At 34.3% G+C, this 18,921-nt stretch overlaps 1 protein-coding gene across 3 annotated transcripts in view; it reads right to left on the bottom strand.

The window, feature by feature from the left end:
- The window catches only part of FSTL5 (follistatin like 5), a 385,396-nt gene that overhangs the window by 9,385 nt on the left and 357,090 nt on the right, over window positions 1-18,921 (bottom strand). For all 3 annotated transcript variants that reach the window (XM_066186047.1, XM_066186048.1, XM_066186046.1), the window contains 2 exons: window positions 17,114-17,221; window positions 15,971-16,095 (listed from right to left, as the gene is read on the bottom strand). In XM_066186047.1, the coding sequence (XP_066042144.1) occupies window positions 15,971-16,095; window positions 17,114-17,221 (233 nt within the window). The remainder of the gene's footprint in view (window positions 1-15,970; window positions 16,096-17,113; window positions 17,222-18,921) is intronic.

The following is an 18,921-nucleotide window of genomic DNA, read 5'->3' as shown; positions in this document are numbered from 1 at the left end:
AACAAATTTTCTTTTCCTTACATGCTATACAACTTTCACTTATGAGAAAATGTGAAAGTTCAGATTATCATGTCACAACAGGATTTATATAGCTGGCTCCCTTGCAATGCCCAAAATAAATTATTTGATTACTGCTTTTTAAGGTGTGGGGCTTTCAAACCAAGAAAAAAATCCCCTTTGTTAATGTAGATAATGATTTATTACGGTTTAGAACAACTAATGTTGGTTTTACCTAAAATTTCCCTCAAGTTCTTTATTAAGTCAGTTCAGTCTAACTGGAAGAGCTCAAGAAGAGTATTTTGCTTTTGAGGAATGAACAAAACATCCTTTTCCTCTCAAATATCTCACTGTTATTATATACCTGTTATATCATCGTTCTTTATAGCTATACCAAAAATGCTTTGAATGTCATTAAACAATTTAAAATGTGTACAGCTTCCTGCTCTGTATTTTGTGGGTTTGTTCCATAACAAGGAAATAGATTTCAATAAATTCATTAGGAAATGTATTGTAGAAGTATCATTGGTGGAATGTGCTATATATTGGTAGTGGTAAATGAACCTGAAAAACAGAAATCTGGCTGAAGTCTTTAGTGACTCACCCAGTTTTGTGGGAGGCTTCCAGGTTACAAGATGCCACATTTATGTGTATAACTCAAATTTATGTGCATAACTCTCCATCTTCATCACTGTAGTACCCAAGTAAATTTTTTTCCCTATTTTCTAGTACTGAGAAAAGGCTTCATAAGAAACTTATTACAGAAGATCAGTACTTATTGCCTGAACTGCAGCACTGCCACATTTTATTATCTCTTTCCATATCTGAAAAGGGTTGACATTTTTCACAAACCAATATACATAACCATTGCACATGGAGATTTTTTACTGTCTAGCCTTTTCTGAATTCAGTTGATCCAGTCACAGGACAAACACTCATCGTGTGAATTGGTATATTTCACACTGGCAAGGATTCTGCTACCATTTTGTTATGACTGTTAATAGGTGTGTAGCAAAAGATCCTTAAGCATCTGTGGATTCCCCTTTGGACTCTTCTTCTGACATCTAAATCCTATGGGACCAAGGGAGGGATAACGGGAATAACCCCACACCAATTCAGTGCTGAAATTGCATGAAATATCACTCACATACCTGCAGTTTACTTACTGCCAGTCTGCAGAGTTTTCATGGAGGTATGTATTATTGATATAAGAGCATGTTACAAAACATAAATATGCATACATGCATATGAGTATATAGAACAGGTATAATATCAGTCTGCAGTTGAAGTATAGGAAGGAAATCATTAGGCCATCCCTCCTTTCACTGTTTTTTTCTTCAAAGATAAGAATTGGAAAAGTAAAAATAATTTTTGCTTCACATATCCTGGGCCTCGGTTCTAAGGTTCCAAACACTTTCACTGCTCCTCTCTGCACAATCCTGTATCTTCCAGATTTGCCTATAAAGACCCCATTGATGTTGCTTGACATCAGGTGGTAGTGTCCTTGAAAGCAATGACTTTTCCTTGTCCTCTCAAGGGATAAGCATACTCTCTCTCTTCTTAGAAGTAAACATAAACGTTTTCATTTTCAGCTGATGAACTGGAGAGTTGAATGCCTACATATCAGTATCATATATCATTTAGGACAGCAGTGCTGGATCTCAAGCCACACAGAGTTGACTTCTGGATGGTTTTGATAAGGATTTCAAGTAATACACTTCAAAACTTAAAAAAAAAAAGTGCAGTTTCGATTAAGCACATGTGCAAAATGAGTGCACTGGCACAATGACCAGTTTAATTTTAAGTACTGTATTTTTTATAATCTGTTCTTTCCATCAGTTTATTAAAATTGATGTATGAACCAGAAAATAAAAAACCCACAAAATTATATCTTACTTGTATCACTTCCAGAGTACATAAGCATATAAATTTGTTTATATTTATATCCTTATTGCTTTGAAATAAAGAAGAAAAAACCCTATTTCTGCAGTCTTACTAAAGTACAGCTGCTTCCCTCCTCTTCGAAGGATCGTACCAGTGGTTGATAAGGAGGTTCAAGAGTTGCCATTACAAATGTACAGCATCACCACTACCCCTCAGTGCAAAAAATCATTCTCTACAGGTAGCATTCCTCTTCTATGGACAGTTACTTTTCTATGCACAACTATGTAGGTCTAAATATGAGCTGAAAAATCTAAGCTGCTATTTTTGCCAGCAGAAATCCAGACCATACAGTCAACAGAGTCCAAAGATTTTTTTTTTAGATAACCAGTATCAGAGGCCTGTAGGAGGTGAGAAAAATTGTTTATACTCTTCACTGACTGTGTTTATGGACTAAATCTCCAGTAACCATTGCAAAAGACAGCTTACACCCAGGGATTCACTGTGTTTTCACATCTAAATCTAGGTGCCTACAATCTGAACCTCACACTCACCATAAGCATCCTCTCACCATGAAAACATAATATCCTAGTATAGCCTTATAAAACTTTGCACAGATTTGGACAGTTGAAGCTTAAATGACTGACATTACACCACAATGTGTCTAAGACCTACAATTACATTTGAAATGTGATTGTCTGTTTCTCCATGCCATTATAATAAGTTCAGGTATCATACAGCAGTAGAGGCTGTTAAACTGCCCTTTGTGATCAGAAATTAAAACCACTGATTAGAGGAATAGCTAGCACTGCTGAAATTGCCTGCATAGAGTGAAGAATATTATGTAAGTCTTCATGCAAAATATCTCTGAAAACAGAGATATCTCTCTGAGAATTTTCAGGAATCTCTGAAAATTATTTTCACCACTCTCAAAGTGTGGCTTTAACAGAAAACTTTCACTTTGCTTTCCACAAAAAGTATAATTTTCCAGCCGTAACAATCAACTTCAGTATTTTTTCAAGGCTAGAGAGTCATCAAACAAAGAGAAACTCTTCAGAGTCTGCTTTTCATTTTTATCTTAGGGTTTTGAGGAGATCTATGAACTGCATGCAAATTTTATGTATGAATTCTCCAAAAGCAACTTTGTTTATCACAGTATCTTAGTGAACTGCGTTTTCATGACACTATTAAAGTACTTGATATACTCTGACAGAACTAACACCATGGTTACTGCAAAATATTGAGATGGAATCCACTTCAGACAATGAAAAGATAACTAATATTTTTCAAGAATGCTAAATATAATGGAATGTGGCTAGTAACCATGCTATATGTACTGATTTAAACAGTTTAGGAAATTTCTTGGTTTATGGAGAATGGTTTTTAAAGTGTTTCTGTGGACAGGAACTATAAAAGCTGTGCACCTATGCTACTCAACTTTTCTCATTCTAAAGCAGGGGTAACACAGGAAGAAATTAAAGCCTACTGAGGCACAACTACTTGAATTAACTATAGCAGAGTTAGGTCCAAATTGTCTTACCAATATTTGCTGCCGTTATAATACTGTGAAATATATACTGGATTATTGTGCAAAACACACTAAAGCAAAGGTCACAAGAGAAAAACAAAGCATGAAGAAGAAACTCAATGCAGGACTTAAAGGTAACAGAAAAGTGCCAAAGTCATGTGAATTCTGGCACTGCTTCTTTAAATTTGCAAGGCATCATTTTTTTCCCCTCTTCCTTCAGACAGAGCAACTTTTCCTCTTCTACGCACACAGAGTCAAGCAAGATGCAAGTGTGGAGCTGCCAACAGGTGGCAAATTAACAACCTGAGTTCCTCTATGCTATTTTCTTCTTTTGGACAAGCCATATATATTGCCTACCACTCCAAATGCAGTCAGTATAAAAGAGGAAATATCTAAGCATTGTTTAAAAAGATGAAATTGAGAAAATATTTGGGATTTTTTTCATAGAAATGAGGATAAATTTAATTTTTCATTTCTTCTAAGGAATACATTAACATAAAACATTAATAAATGTATTCTTCAGTTCAGCAAGATCAACAGAATAGAAGATGAGGAAGACAAGGAGGAGGAGGTGGAGAAGGATAATATGAAAGTTGATGTCCTCTATCCTTTCTAGTTTTGGCCTGCCCCAAGAGATTACCCTTATAAAGACTAAATGTTTTTTAAAAAAATTGGAATCAATCACTTCAGGAAAATTATGTTCTTAAAATAGAAAGCAAATATAACAAGAGAATTAAATGAGCTACAATCAAAATTATCTGTACAAGAAGCAAAGGGCAGTATTTTTGTACAAAAGAGAAATTTTATAACCCAAATAATTTTGTTCAAGAAAAAAAACCCCAAACTATTATCTACTTCATCCTCAGTGAATGAAAATTTTGTTTAAAGCCTCTCAATATTCTATACCTTAAACACCTTTTTTTAGTTTTTTTTTCCCCAAATTTATGCAAAAATCAACCCAGAAAGATAAGGTTCTCTTACTTCAAAGTTTGATGAAATCTTCTGACCAGAAGTTTTCTGGCTCTCAAAAAAAAGTACCATTAACTACCCAAAACCAGTGTGTTAGAGGTTCAGGGTCTACACTGATCTTATAAAAAGCTTCTAATCTGCCAACATGGTAAACTACTACCATTTAAACCAAATACTGAAATAGAAGTGTGTTATATATGAAACATTTTTTTTTTCTGTTGAAATGAAATTAAATGAAGTAGCTCTGGAGAAGGAAATAATAATAATAATAAAACAAAAAGGAAAACTGGTGTAAGAACTTTTTTCTTAGCTGTATAGCTCAATTGCCTTTACTGGTGCTTGGAGTTCTTGCCAGCAGTGCAACTAAGAATCTTCTAAGAACTTAACATACAACACCGTGGACATTATTTACTTTGTTAAAATTACTTTTCAATTTATATCCATACACAGATGATTGTAAAGAAGACTGCTTGTACTGGTATATCATACTTCAGGTGCCTTGCATTCATGCCATTCAAATCATCATACAATTAAGTTTTCTTAGTTAAAGTGATTTTAAAATACACGATTCTCACTGTCACATTCTATTACACCTACTGTAGTATAGTGCAGAAAATAAAATATTTACCTCTAGATAAAAAAAAAATATTTTTAATTGTGGAAGTGTTTCTAGTTTCAAAAACTCAGCAGCGCAACAGCGTAACAGCTTTCTTCTCAGCACCTACATTACTGTTCCCTGAAATAGCTCACTTCTGGCAGGTTGCTCAGAAAAGACCTTTCTTTAATTTCTGCAGTTAAGAAATGGTTGTTTGATGATAACAAAAGGGTAAGTAGATTTTCCCCAGTAGGAACTGCTCATCAGAACAAACGATGCTTTTCTTTTGGGTACTGTAACAGCTTTTGACCTTCCAAGTTTGCTATCCTAATTTTGTTCCTGATGCTCTTTGCAACATTAAGAACACTTCATATTTTTCTCCTGTATCAGAAAAAACACTATTTTCTCCTTTTTTGGTATTAGCATTAAATACAAAGCATCTTCCTATCCGAGAAAATATTTCCATCTTCTAGAAAATCTTAATAATTCTCTACTTTTGTAAGTATTTATATGCATGTACACATAGATTCACACACAATAATTTTAAAATATTTCTGCGCTCTTTACCACTTTATCTGTTTAGTTGTTGCTATTATGGTAAATGAAATATTTAAAAGTGCCTCGTAAAAAAAGAGAAATATTATTTGCGTGGCTGTGGTAATGTACGTGGGAAGTAATAATCCATAAGACCTTAGGAATGAGGAAAAAAGAAAATTAAAACCCACAGAATATAAGGCTGTGGGGCCACTCTTATGGAAAATGAGTGATTTTAGAGTAAAATAAGATCATCACTATAATTTCTGCTATATAAAGAATAGAATTTGATGGCAGGTCTAATTTTCTAAAAATATTGATTCTTTTACTATACTCCTGCTCGGAAAGAAGTTCTGGGTTTTGAAAACTTCAGGTTTCTGTATTCTTATAGATTTGCACATTAATCATCTCATCTGTACTTCTCCAATTAGAAGAAAAAAAATCTATCCAATAACAGGTAATCTTTGAAATTTACAGCATATGTGGAATGAAAGATGAAAATTAATATACAGACAGATATAAGTTGCTTTCATTCAAGTCATTATTATTATTATTTTTACTATTTTTATTATGTAGATTAAGCAATACCTTTTTATTATAAAAATTAGATGCCAGCAGAGATCTAATGCATCAAAAATCATAAGTTTGCTTAATAACACTGACAAAAATAAATACAGGTCTTCATAAATTAATTCAGAAAGGAACTTAATATTCAACTGTAAGTAGCATGAAACTAACACTGTTAGATCTATTGGAGCAGACAGTCTTAGTAGTGAAAAATATCCTGATTAGATCCAAAAATGTATTGAAATATAATCGAAAATGACATTGCAAGGGCTAGGGGCAAAAGAAAAAACACCTGGAAGAGACCTGCTATCCCACACAAAGGGGATAACAAGTGCTGAATATCACCTGAGAGATCTGAAAGAAAGTGATCTTTATAGTAAGTATTCCATGATTTCAGAGATTGATATTCACAGATTTGTTCTGAAGGTTTAATTCTTTTTTGATATTGCTTTTCATATGCTTCATAGAAGTGAATATGGTTTCTCTATTTCCATTCTCAGTGAAGGAGTTCAGTGTAGAAAGGATTAAATTGGATGCCAAAGACCCCACAAGTCAATGATGGTCAAACATACTAAAATAATTTTTTTTCTCTCTCTCTCTTTCTTATACTTTCTTAGCATATATTGACCATTATTTTGAGAAATAAGGATATCAAGGGCTTCAAGACAGCCAGGCAAGGCAGAAAAGAAAAAATATTTCAGCAAGGGCTTGAAGGAATCCTGACAAGTATATATGTTCTTAGAATAAAGAGATCTCAAATTAAGCTTTGTGCTCTGAGATTGAATAGAAAAAAAATTCCATTACTAGACAACATGTAACAGAGAAAGAAGATAATATTATAAAATAGATAGTTTTATGCATTAGTAAGCTTTCAGCTTCTGAGTTTATCCTACATCACATTTAATAAGATTGGCTCTGGATTAAAAAATGAATACCACAAATTTAATGCTGCTGAGCTGAAGTAAATAACATTTTAAGTGTCACCAACAAAATCCTCACTCTCACTGGGATAATTTTGACGTGGCTGGAAAAACCAAAAGCGATACCATCTTTTAAGCATTTATTTGGAGAACGACTATGGAAGTTGTCTTCTGTAACTCAGCTGGATAAATCAAGTAAGTGCTTGCAAGCACTTCTTGTGGGAAGAGACAATTTCTTTTAACATGCTACATGAAGCCCATGACTTCTGACTTTTAATGCACATTTGCACAGCTTAGGGATAAATTCTGAATTTTTAGGGGACTAGTGATGCAGATGTCTATGAATTGTTTGAGGTCTCCCTTGGGGAGCACTTGCAAGATGTGTATTACAATACACCTTTAAGTTGTTGCAAATTCCTATCCAATGCTGACAAGAAATAATCTAAGAAATTTTAGGACAAAGGGAAGTAACTGATTTTCTACAGTTTTAGTAACCAGGAATATATGGAACAGTTTGTGTTATATCATAAAGAAACCCACACAGCAAAAATCTATTTTTAGTGTTAGCAGCAAATGCATTTTTCTGTCTCATACTTTCTAGGGAAGGAGAGCTAGAAATTCAATAAAAAACCCCAATCATTTTTAAAGCAATAAAAATCAAAGAAATGGCTAGCTATACAGACACAGTGAACAAAAGACATTCTAAAGATGTTCCTAAATGTCAGTACAAGGTAGGATAGGATTAAGAAAATCTGTCACTTCAGAAAATGTGGTAACATCAAGGTGGACAGATGCCATATGGACTGAACAGTCAAATTCATATACGTCAAAAGAAACAGCACCAGTACAGAATGAATAATGAGGTAGAGATAAGGACTACAAAGGTGATAAATTGCATACATCAAAACAGTCTCAATAGATCATTTTCTTCATTTTAAACATGAAATCCACATACTGTTATAGCTGAGAATCTGCGAATCTGCTTAAGAACAAATACTGAGCTTTACCACAATTCCTTTCTCTCATTTTAGTTTTTACTAGGGACCCAAACTAAGAAAATATTAGACGGAACCAAAAAAAAAAAAAAAAAGAAAAAGAAAAAAAAAAGCCCATAATCTATAATCTTTGCTTTAAAAGAACATGATAAAATATTACTTTTGCACATAGAAGCATCAAAAATGACATTTGATTTAAAAATGTGAGATTATCATGGGGAAAAAAGATCATGCACATCATGGCAAATTTCTCTGTGCTAATCTGTAGAATATACAGGAGGTGGGAGCTGGTTCGAGTGGCTCTGTTAAGATGGAAGGTGGATGTTTTATTCACCTTAAGATGATACATGCTGACAGCTGAGAACCTATGGAAGGAACACAAAAATAGTCTACTTGTGCGGATTTGGAAGTTTCCTTACAGCCTTAGATTATATGATTTAACCCCATTTAAAATGGGTTTCTAATATAACAAATAGGATACTTAAACACAATTAGCAAAAATCTATTCTAAATGTCAAAAAAGAACTGAACAAATGAACATTTCCAAACACATTTTTAATAGGTCATTATCAGAAATCTAGACTACAGCGCTATTCTTGCTGCTATCAAGAAAACTAGCTCCATCCAAGCAAGGTTCAGCTAAATTTTTAAAAAGAATTGTGTTCTGGTTGTTTCTTAACAGGAAAAAAAAAAAAAAGAAAAAAAGAAAGAAAGAAAGGAAAAAAAGTTAATTGCATCATTTTAAGATTGCCTCCAAACTAATAAATGAATCTTTATAATTTGGGGCATTTTTTGAAAACCAATGAGTAATTAAGGCACCACTAAGATAACTTCTATCCACTGAGTACAACAAATTATGAGCCATAATTGCAGGGATTAGTTTCTTCTTAGAGTTGATTATGTTTTTAAACATTACATTGAGTCATCTATTTTTACATACTGATACTGGTAGATGCTGAATTTTTAAAAGCAGGTACATTCTAGGAAAGAGGTACAACATTTAATTTTAGCAATGGTTTGTCCACTTCAGATGGATGATGATATTTTTCAAAGGCAAACATTCCTGTAATGACTTCTGCACATGCAAAAGAGAAGAAACATTAAAGTGCAAAAAAAAATTAAACTTACAATTAAGCGGAATTACCTTTTGCTGTATTACAGCTGACTACACTTACTTAAGTAAGGTTAAGTTCTAGGGGTTTTTTTTTGGTTGGTTTTTTTGTCGTTGTTGTTTTGCTCTGCGTTTTTTCTGGTGGTTTTTTGGGGGGATGTGTTAGGGGGTTTTTTTTGGGTTTTTTTTTTTTTTTGACTGATGCTGTTGTTCTACAGTGCTACAAAGGCTGGCTGCAATACCATGTTTCAGGCAACATTTGAAGGGAATTCTCATTTCTAAATAGTCATACTGAAATGGAAATGGTTTTTTATATAATCTGTTTTTATGCTGACAGCTGGAATTTGTTGTTCAAGAACTTTGTGAAGTTTTACTCAAGGTACCTAAGAGGAAAAGATTTGGACCATAAGTTAAATAAATTGGTCAAGCAGTATTGAATTGTCAGCTGATGTGGGAAAAGGCATGCAGAATAATTGATTCCACAAACAAGATAGTTTTCCAGACTGATTCGTTATATATGTGTGTGTGTATATGTGTGCATACATTTATTTTGCAAGGTTAGAAGCAGTCACACTGAATAAAAATATTTAAATAGTTTTATATTGGCTACATTTAAATGTGCAATTGATTATTTATTAGATTTCATAGCACCGAGATGAAAATGAACTTAAAAATTGAAGACATTTTCTTCCTCAATTCCAAAATGTCCTGGCTTCAAAAATGTTATGTACACACCTGAACATCATTTTAGGGACAGCAAATCTTAACTGGACTTGTGGAATTATGGCAATCATCTTCATGATTTCTACAGGTGCCTTCCCACAGACACAGTTGGGAATCCGTACTGCCTAGCACATTGTAAAGCCTGCAAACACTGGTCCTTGTCAGTTAGAGTATAGGAGTGGAGCTGAAAGACGATGCAGGTGTAAATCTGGGCACTTGGTATGTCTTGTAATTACCTAAAGGATTGAGTTTCTTAGTTTAGAGGTATGTAGTGACTACATTTAGGAAATTTTTGGGTGGAAAAATTTCCACTGTGTTTTGTTCCATGTTTTGGGGAACATGCGAACAGAGAAGGACTGAAGTAGAGAATATAGCTTTGATGTACTAAAGACGGCTTCACATTTCTAAAAAGTCACTTATTTTAATAGTTGTTGCTGTTGCCAATGGTGGTAGTTGGACCAAGTAAGTTTCAATGCTATAAAACTGTCTGAGCTGAATCTCTCAATCTTTCATTCTTTAGATTCCCTCTGGAACAAAGATGCTCTAAAATACACTACTTAAAGCCAAAAAAAAGATGCAGAAAAAGACTTTTTGCCATCTTCTCTCTATCTTTCCCAAAGAACCCTATTTTTCAAAGGGAACATATTTATAGACCAGGACGGTACTTCTTTAGGGGGCAATATGCAGGGAGGGGCAAGAATGACAAGCCTTTCCTTTAGCATGAGTCTCCCCTAAGACACAGAGTAGGAGACTGCAGAGTCAATCCCTATCCCTCCTTTGTGTGCTGAGCCACCATGTAGGATTCACTGACAGATTCCACAATCCTTATTAGAAATTGCAGAATATTTTCTAGATCTTGTTTTCTTGCCCTGGTACTATTGAGCTATTTCAGATTCCTCAAGCTTTCAAGCTGCTTCCTATCTTCCCTGTATCATTTATAGGCTTGTAGCTTGATGACTAAGAACTGTCCGAAATTTCTGCTCCCCTAATGTGCATTGTTAACCGGATTAGTAAAATATTAAATTGCCCCTTATATTTGCACTGAATCATACTGTCCATGTGAAAAATTCAACCCCTAAATTAATTCTATTTCTTTTGTTAATGTTTCATCTACACCTGACTTAGCATTTACCACTTCAATTGCTTCACTCAAAAACTACTGAATAGAAAGCTTTTTCTGATTATGTAGGATTTTTGCAACAAAAACAATATCTTCTGTTTGATTATTTGCATAGAAACACTGAAAATGCTCTCACACCCCGACAGCTACTTCACACCTCTGGAGGGGCTTTAATTCTGGAATTAAATGTGAATGTACTGACTTACTGCCCCCCATGGATTTCATTTAAGAAGGTTCACAGGAATGCATTGGCAGCACGTTCCTATTACCTCTTAAAGAAAAGCGTAGTTTTCAGATTGTTTTGTGCAAATGAATAAGTGCAATTTTAGAAAGAGTGCTTCCCCAATTACCACACACAACAGAGGCATAGAAGAGAGAAAAAAAACTCAAGTAGAATATGTTAACTCTATTCCAATCCTGAGGCATCTCACCAGTGAGTTGATTGCTCATTCTTTCACTTGTTAGGTCAGATAACTGTATGACATTTAAAATACTGCTCAAAGATTAAAACATCTAAAAATTTAGAGTTACTCCATTACAGTGAGTTCATTTAAAACTGCTTTTGAAACATTTTATAGAGTCTAGTGAAAGCCCTTAATTTATTCCAATTATCTTTTGTTCACTTCAATTTATGAACACTGGAGCTCAAATAATCAGCCCTTTTGCTCTTTGGCTTCCAAGAATACAATTTTGTGAGTACTGTACAAGTCATCTTTCTTCAAACATCCCACATACTAATTGCAAAAGTCTATTTTTATGATAAGGAGTGGTATTAGCAGACAATTAAGGACAAGATCATTGGTTGTTCTGAATTGCTTTGGAACAGAAATAGCTCACTGAATACAATTTTCTTCTTAGTAAATGTATAAGGACAAATACTGAAAACATATATCCAATTCTTATAAGGTGCATCTATGGAAGGAAAAATCTTCAGAAAGAGCAATAGATCTCATTCTACCTCCTTTTGTCACCCTGGTGTTGCTAATTTTCCAATAGAACTGGGGGGAGGGGGAGACCTTTTCAAGCTGGGTATACTAAAAGTATGGTCACAAGAGTGTGCATGAAAAAGTCTGCTTTTACATTCATTCATTCATTCTCTTGGTATAATTCAAAGTATATTTACAGTGAGTGCACAGAAAATGATAATAGCATGGTGGGCTGTTTTTCAAGATAGGCAAGATGAATATAAATTTTTTTCCATTCGAAATCTTCAGATTTCCAACAGCAAGACTGAGTGAACTTCTTTCAGTGTTCTTTCTAACAATAATTACTACTGTTTTATGTCACAGCCCCTTTTTCTAAGATTAAGACTAATATCTGTTGTGCATCAGACTACAACTAGCCAGCACAAGAAACTCCTGAAAACTCATGGAAAATTGACTTTTTCTGAACTCTGAGCTTGCTTAGTGAGAAAAAGGAGGAAATTTATTTCCATCATGAAGGAATGCTCAAAGGCATGATGCAATTCCTCCCTTGAGTCAGCATGTGAAGTAGTCTTGTCAAAAAAAACCAGACAGGAACATCTAAAATTAAGTCAACTCTATAATGGGATGACAACCACGTCTATCTGCAACAGAGACTCCCTGTACAACCACGGACTTGCTATCTGGAAACATCAGTGGAGATGCTCTAGACATTATTAGGATGATAATTTGTATATTTTCACTAAAACAAAGAGATATTTTCCTTTTTTTTATAAATATATACATACACACACACATATATTTCTTTATAAGTGCAGATTCAAAAGGATTACAGACAAAACATCATTTGATTTCTAATGGTGTATGAGTGGAAGGAAATAGTACTACTGAAACATAAAAGAGAGGGAGACATCTTCCTAACATCCTAAAACTAACTGCTGCTATCAAACCTACCACATTTTTCTCCCCAAAAAGATAAAGTTTCTTTTCTTGTCCTCTTCGGTACACACATTAACTAGCCACCAACTATAAAAGAAAGTTTAAAGATAATAAATTTGTCTGTTCTTCCTCTATTTCTTTTGGCTCATACCTACTTATTTTGTTAGTTATGCTCTGATGGTTGATGCATCACAGCTGTGCAGAACATCAATGTTATGCCTGCTGGTTATCAAACCAAAAGGTTATTTGTCCTGACTCCTGATGTGTGATAAATACAAACATCAACTCAGTCAGTGGTAGGAAAAATATGGGAAAAAATTTTCTCCTTGAAATGAATTACTGTTTAACTAAGACCAAAATTAGTAGCATCTCTTCAAATGCCTCATCTGGAGGAAGTGTCCGCTAAATTATCTGCTGCCCAAAAGACCATTAAAATGTGTGGAATTTTCTTGTCTAATAATGGGTAGCCCATTTGGATTTTCATATATAAAAATAACTCACCTAGGTAAATCAAAAGTACAGTTCTACCACTTCCTAAATAAAATTATTTTGCAATAAGTTTTATATACTTTTATACCTACTACTAGCAATTACCACTTTAGCTATTATTAAAAAGTAAAAAATAATAACTTACTGTAGCTTTAAATTGTTTGCCTTTACTTGTGTTATGTGTCAACAAGCCAATCTACTGGACAGAATATGCTGCAGGTAGTAATTCACGGCAGATGGTTTCAGATGGCTTGCGCTAGCTGTTACAAAACTTAATTAATTCTTTTAAGTGACTTTTTTTTTTTTTTTTTTTGCGTAGAATTGCCTTTGTTTGGACAGGGTGTTTAGTTCTGGATGCTAATTTGCTAAGTCATGCTGTCTCCTGCTCCATCATTCAGAATTTTAGTTTATAGGTGACAAATACACCTAGCTACAGAAAGCTTTCATTTTTCTGAAAGGGGCTGGTTTTGTATGGTCAAAGGGAGCTAACTGATTTCTGACAAAGAGTAAATAGGGCCCTTGGGCAATTAAGTATGCCAGCCAACTTAGCCAGTGGGGTTGTTTCCCTTTTAGCTGTTTTTTGCAATTCACACTCATAAATTGCTCCCCTGGTTGGCATAAACTCCCAAGAATAATAAACTCAAGCTTTATGTTTGTTGCCTAACAGCCTTAAGAAATGCATGCTGTGATTGAGTGGAGCTTTTTGTTGACTGGTGATATTAACTTTAATAGACTGGGCTTTTCTACATCAGTCCTAATTTGATGAATACAGTTAATTTTAGATCTTACCCATAATATGTTCACATATTGCATTCCTATTTCAACAAATAAAAAACAAGGTACTTGTAGGCCAGACAATTTACAGAAGATAAATTCTTCAACAACTGATTAACATAAACAGCTCTTGAAGAATACATTGAAAAAAAATCACCATATTTGTCTACATAGAGGGTGTTTTTTCTTTTTCAGAAAAGGCAGTCAGATTTAATAGTATTTCCCTTAAGCTCAATAGTTGGTAAAACCAAATTTATTTTCTTCATTAAACCCCCAAATCTATGGGTTTAGCAGTGGACAACCTCCTGCAGGCTTTTTGCCAGACTAGGGATTTTCTTTTGGCATTTTGGTAATCTTGGCAATTTTATCTGGCATGTGAACTAAAAAAACAAACAAAAAAACCCCCCAAAAAACAAAACACCAACGGAAAAAAACCCCCACAACAAAACACCAACAAACAAACAAAAAAAAATTACTAGGCCTGAATTGATGTATATGTTTATTATATGTCTGAAGGCACTTATCAGATTTTATTCTTTCAGTGTTCAATCAATTTCATACCCTTTTTTTTATTCCTGTGTGTTTTCTTTTATACTTTCATTCTATTTTCTCTTGAGGTGCATATAGGACACGTGAAACGACTCAGCAGCTGAAGGTAATAGGCAAAGCAGGAAGTGCCTACTTGACCTATTTGCACAAAATATCAACTTTAAACAGTTTGAGATAGACAAGGCAAATCCAACACTAGCTTTGGACTGCTGCTATTTTTCTTTCCCCAGTCTTGATTCCTTTCCTAGTATGATGTTTATCCCTATCCATGGTTTTATATTCCTATTTACTTGAACATTAAAGTATCTAAATGTCAGTTCTGTTTGGGCAGTATCCCTAGTACTTTCTAGTTTATGAAATAGAAACTTTTGTTCTCACAACACATAAATGTTTCAAATACAGCAGAAATATTTAATGTTTTTCTAAGGCTGAATGTGAGGACTACAGATTACTTCAGAGACACAACAGCAATTTGTCTATTCAGTTCAAGAAGTATGGTAATAAAGGTACTTAGAGTCAATTTATGATTCAGCTATATAAATTTATACATTTATTTTTAAATTGCATATGGCTGGATTGCTAACTTACTTGTTAGTTAAGAGTTTTGTAGGAAATTAAAAAAAAAAAAGTATCTTTCATCAACAATATCTTTAGAAGAGGCCAAATGTTCTTTGATACAAAAGACTAGATTCTTCCCAGGCACATTCAAAGCAAATTCTAGAATCAATTGTAAAATCATTCTAAACTACATGTTTTCACATTTAACAGACTACTACTCCCTACAATCAGAAATTATATCCACTTTAATGAAGATGCCTATTTACACCTGTAATTTGAGAATTCTGCTAGAACTGAATGATTACAGTTAAGATTATCTAATGAAGGTATTCCTATAGAAACTTGAATGTGGAATATCAGAATAAACAAAGTCTAATTGTTGGCAGAGCTGCTTTGAGACAAAATGGATTTGTGTCAGCTTGCAAAGAAACTTAGAAGTTCTAAACACACAAACTATTAATATGTATTAATGCAATACTCAGCTAGTAAATCCTAGACTGCAGAATTATTCAATACTTAGGCAGAAATGTTACAGAAAAAAATGTGAAAAGAAAATTATATTTCACATTCTTACTAGTGTATTTTGAGGAAGACAAATAGATTTTCCTCTCAGAGGTCTTGGGGAGAGCTCTGCTTTATGCCTGTGTTAAGCGTTGTCATATTTTCCAGAGTCTTTCTCTGTTCCATATGTCTTTTAAAATCCAGCTGATCAAATTGTTCAGTTCTGTCACAGCCAGAACCTGTTCTTAGAGTGAACACAAAGACAATCCTACATTCATTACATTCAGATAAACTTACTGTACATGGGTGATGATAAGGGTTGTAGCTGGAATAAAGAAGTCATCCACTCTGTCAAACTGCTTTCCCACTGGCTGAGTATGGATTGTGTGATGAGAAACACTCCCACTGGCTTGTGTTATCACCTGCAAAAAGTAACATCATTATAAACTATAGAAGTACTCTTTAAAAAGCAAATCCAAATGAATACAGAATTGCCTCTGTAGTCTCTTATATTGTCTTTTCCAGGTTACCAAGAAAAGGAATGCGAATAACAGTGAGTACTATTACATACCTGACCACTTAAGTCTTCGTACTTTTTTTCCCCTCCATCTTTTTTTAACATCCCTTAATCCATATTTATTCATTTACACTACTAAACCCCTTAACAGTTCTTAGTTTAAACTAAATGGGTTTTTTTGTTTATCTTTTTTTTATACACTAGATCTTAGAGTGAGATTAAATTTTTAAGCACTTCAGCCAGAGTGAAAAGATGCTATCAGCAAATTCACTGGAACATGTGGCTATACATACTCCAGTTCTTTTCAACCATGAGATAATTCAACATTTTTTAAATTATGATATAAGGCTTATCATCATAGTCTCAGTAGGTTGTTATAATAAGGAATAGAAATTAATAAAAAAGTGGTAAGGTAAATACAGCTTCTTAAGATATTTCTTTAGTGACTGACCCTAGGCTTGTCACTGCTAAAAGGTATGGGAAAAATCAAGATTTTTAATATCTTTCATCTCAAAAAAACCCAATAAAGACAGAGCTTGACACCTCCAGAATGTCAATATGACCTTAATGAAATGGATGTCTAAAGCCCAGTTTATCCTCTAATTAGGGACAAAAATATCATGAGCAGCAACAGTTTGCTCTCAAAAGACCGGCAGTAGAGAACATGCTACTGTTTTCAGCTGCAATCCTTATCCTTCTTTCAATTTGCCATTGTCAGTTCTGACTAAGGGTGTTGAAAACAATCATTAACTTTTTTGGTAAGGTCAGTTGTCTCTCTTGTTTTCTGGTTACCTAAAATCATTTCTCTGCCCCCACTGGGGTCATTGCAATAACACTTAAAGGAAAATATGCAACACATTACGACTACACAAAGGTTCCACTTGTCTGTATTTCCTTACATATAATCATTGTGATCACCTCACCTGCAAAGTTGGTGAATTCTTTTCCATATCTCCCCAGCTCAGCACCCAGACTTGATCATGTGATTTATCATAGTGTAGTTTCACTGGAACAGGATCTGTATTCACAGCCTGAAACAGAATAAAAAAAGAGATCCTTTGTTTCCATCACATTTTCAAAGGAAACATAATATATATGCTTGAATGAAAATGATGAGTAAGATATTCCTTTTCAGATCTTTTCAGACCGTATTTAAGAATTATATTTTCAATTGTTGAAACAGCTCTCTGATTAATTCAGAGTTACTGAATTGCTGAAAATGTGTTTTTTATTCATTATGTACTTTAACACTTGGTAACAAAACTACATTTTACTGAAGCCTTTAAGAAGTTGAAAACAAAGGTTTTAAATCAAGTACAAAATTACTTATCTTCCTTCCCTGCCATCACTCTTACTGTACATGGAATGGTTGAAAAACTACACCAATTACCAAAAAATGGTTAAAAAGGGAAGAGTATTCTCAAGCACATACTGGAATTCATAGAAGATGTTACTGCAAAAAATCAACATGAAGTTGCTGCACCCAAAGCTTCCTATCTGTTAAAATGTGTATATTTTGTTGAAGTAGGAAGGATTGTTTTCATATGTTTTCCAACTGCAGGTGCTACTTTTCATAGACCTGTGATCAGAACCAAAGTGTTTCCCCTACAACTTTAAGCACTGTATCTTGAGACCATGAAGCTTTTAGACCGCTGAGCTCCAAACTTCCTTTGTTATGAAAACTGAAGGATTCAGAGGTATGAAATGAGAGGACAATGTATTTGACTAAGAGATGTTATGCACAGGCAAAACAAGAAGGGGATTACTTTTTTATTTTCATCATTAGAGAAGAAAAAATAGGTGGAAATTGTTTTCCAGTCTTACTATTATGGAACTGTAAAGCACAGCTTGTTTATCAGTGTGTCAAGGAGAGTACCAGCTGGCTAATTAAGTGAACCTAATTTAAACTAATGATGTAGATCCTCAAGATAATGCACTAATGGCTGGCTGAGACTGCTGATGATACTTAAACTGTACTCCTGAGGTGTTGCAAGCGACCACTTCATCGAAGCAGAATTTGTTTTTCCTTTTGGAAATGGAAAATGAAGCCAGGTTGCTCACTGGCTCATTTAAAATCAGAAGTTACCCCTTGAGAAAGGTCACTTGTGTTTGATAACTTCTTCCTGCTACATGCTAGAAAACAAGTTGTTTAAAAAAATACTTGAACTGTTGTATAGCTAATTTGTCAAGGCATGTCAAATTTCCTTTTGGCTTCCCCAGACAAAGGTCTGACCCATACATGTTCTGCCAGAGGACTGCCAGCTGCGTTCAGAGTTGGAGTCATGGCACAGCCAGGAGGAGCAGAAGGAATTGCCTGCAGGGTCAGGCACAGGCAGTACAGCTCCCTAGAGGGAAGCCAGCAGCAAAAAGAGTTGAGCATCTCAGAAGCAGACTTTCACAGCCATTTCTAGCTGACCAGGCTGATCTGCCAGCAGCAGAGGACTGAAGGACGACTCCATTTGCTTCAGCCTCTAAGTCATCCCACTTGCTGGTGTGCTGCAGTGGAATACTGCAAAATTCTTGCGTTCAAGAATTTAAAAACGAAAGCAAATGCTTCTCTTGACTTCAGAATAAGAATTACATCGATAAGTCAAAAAGTCTCCCTCTATATCTCTAAAGATGCAACATCCATGTTTCCAATACATTTCAATTTAGTCTGCTATAGAATCCTCTGAAGTACTTATTTTGATAAATATACCTGTCATAAAAGTAAATCATCCTCAAATCTAGT

This window comes from Chamaea fasciata, unplaced genomic scaffold (assembly GCF_029207755.1).
Source record: "Chamaea fasciata isolate MVZ Bird 193981 ecotype frontalis unplaced genomic scaffold, bChaFas1.0.hap1 SCAF_6, whole genome shotgun sequence".
Lineage (NCBI taxonomy): Eukaryota > Metazoa > Chordata > Aves > Passeriformes > Sylviidae > Chamaea > Chamaea fasciata.
This window is presented reverse-complemented; position numbering and strand designations above follow the sequence as displayed.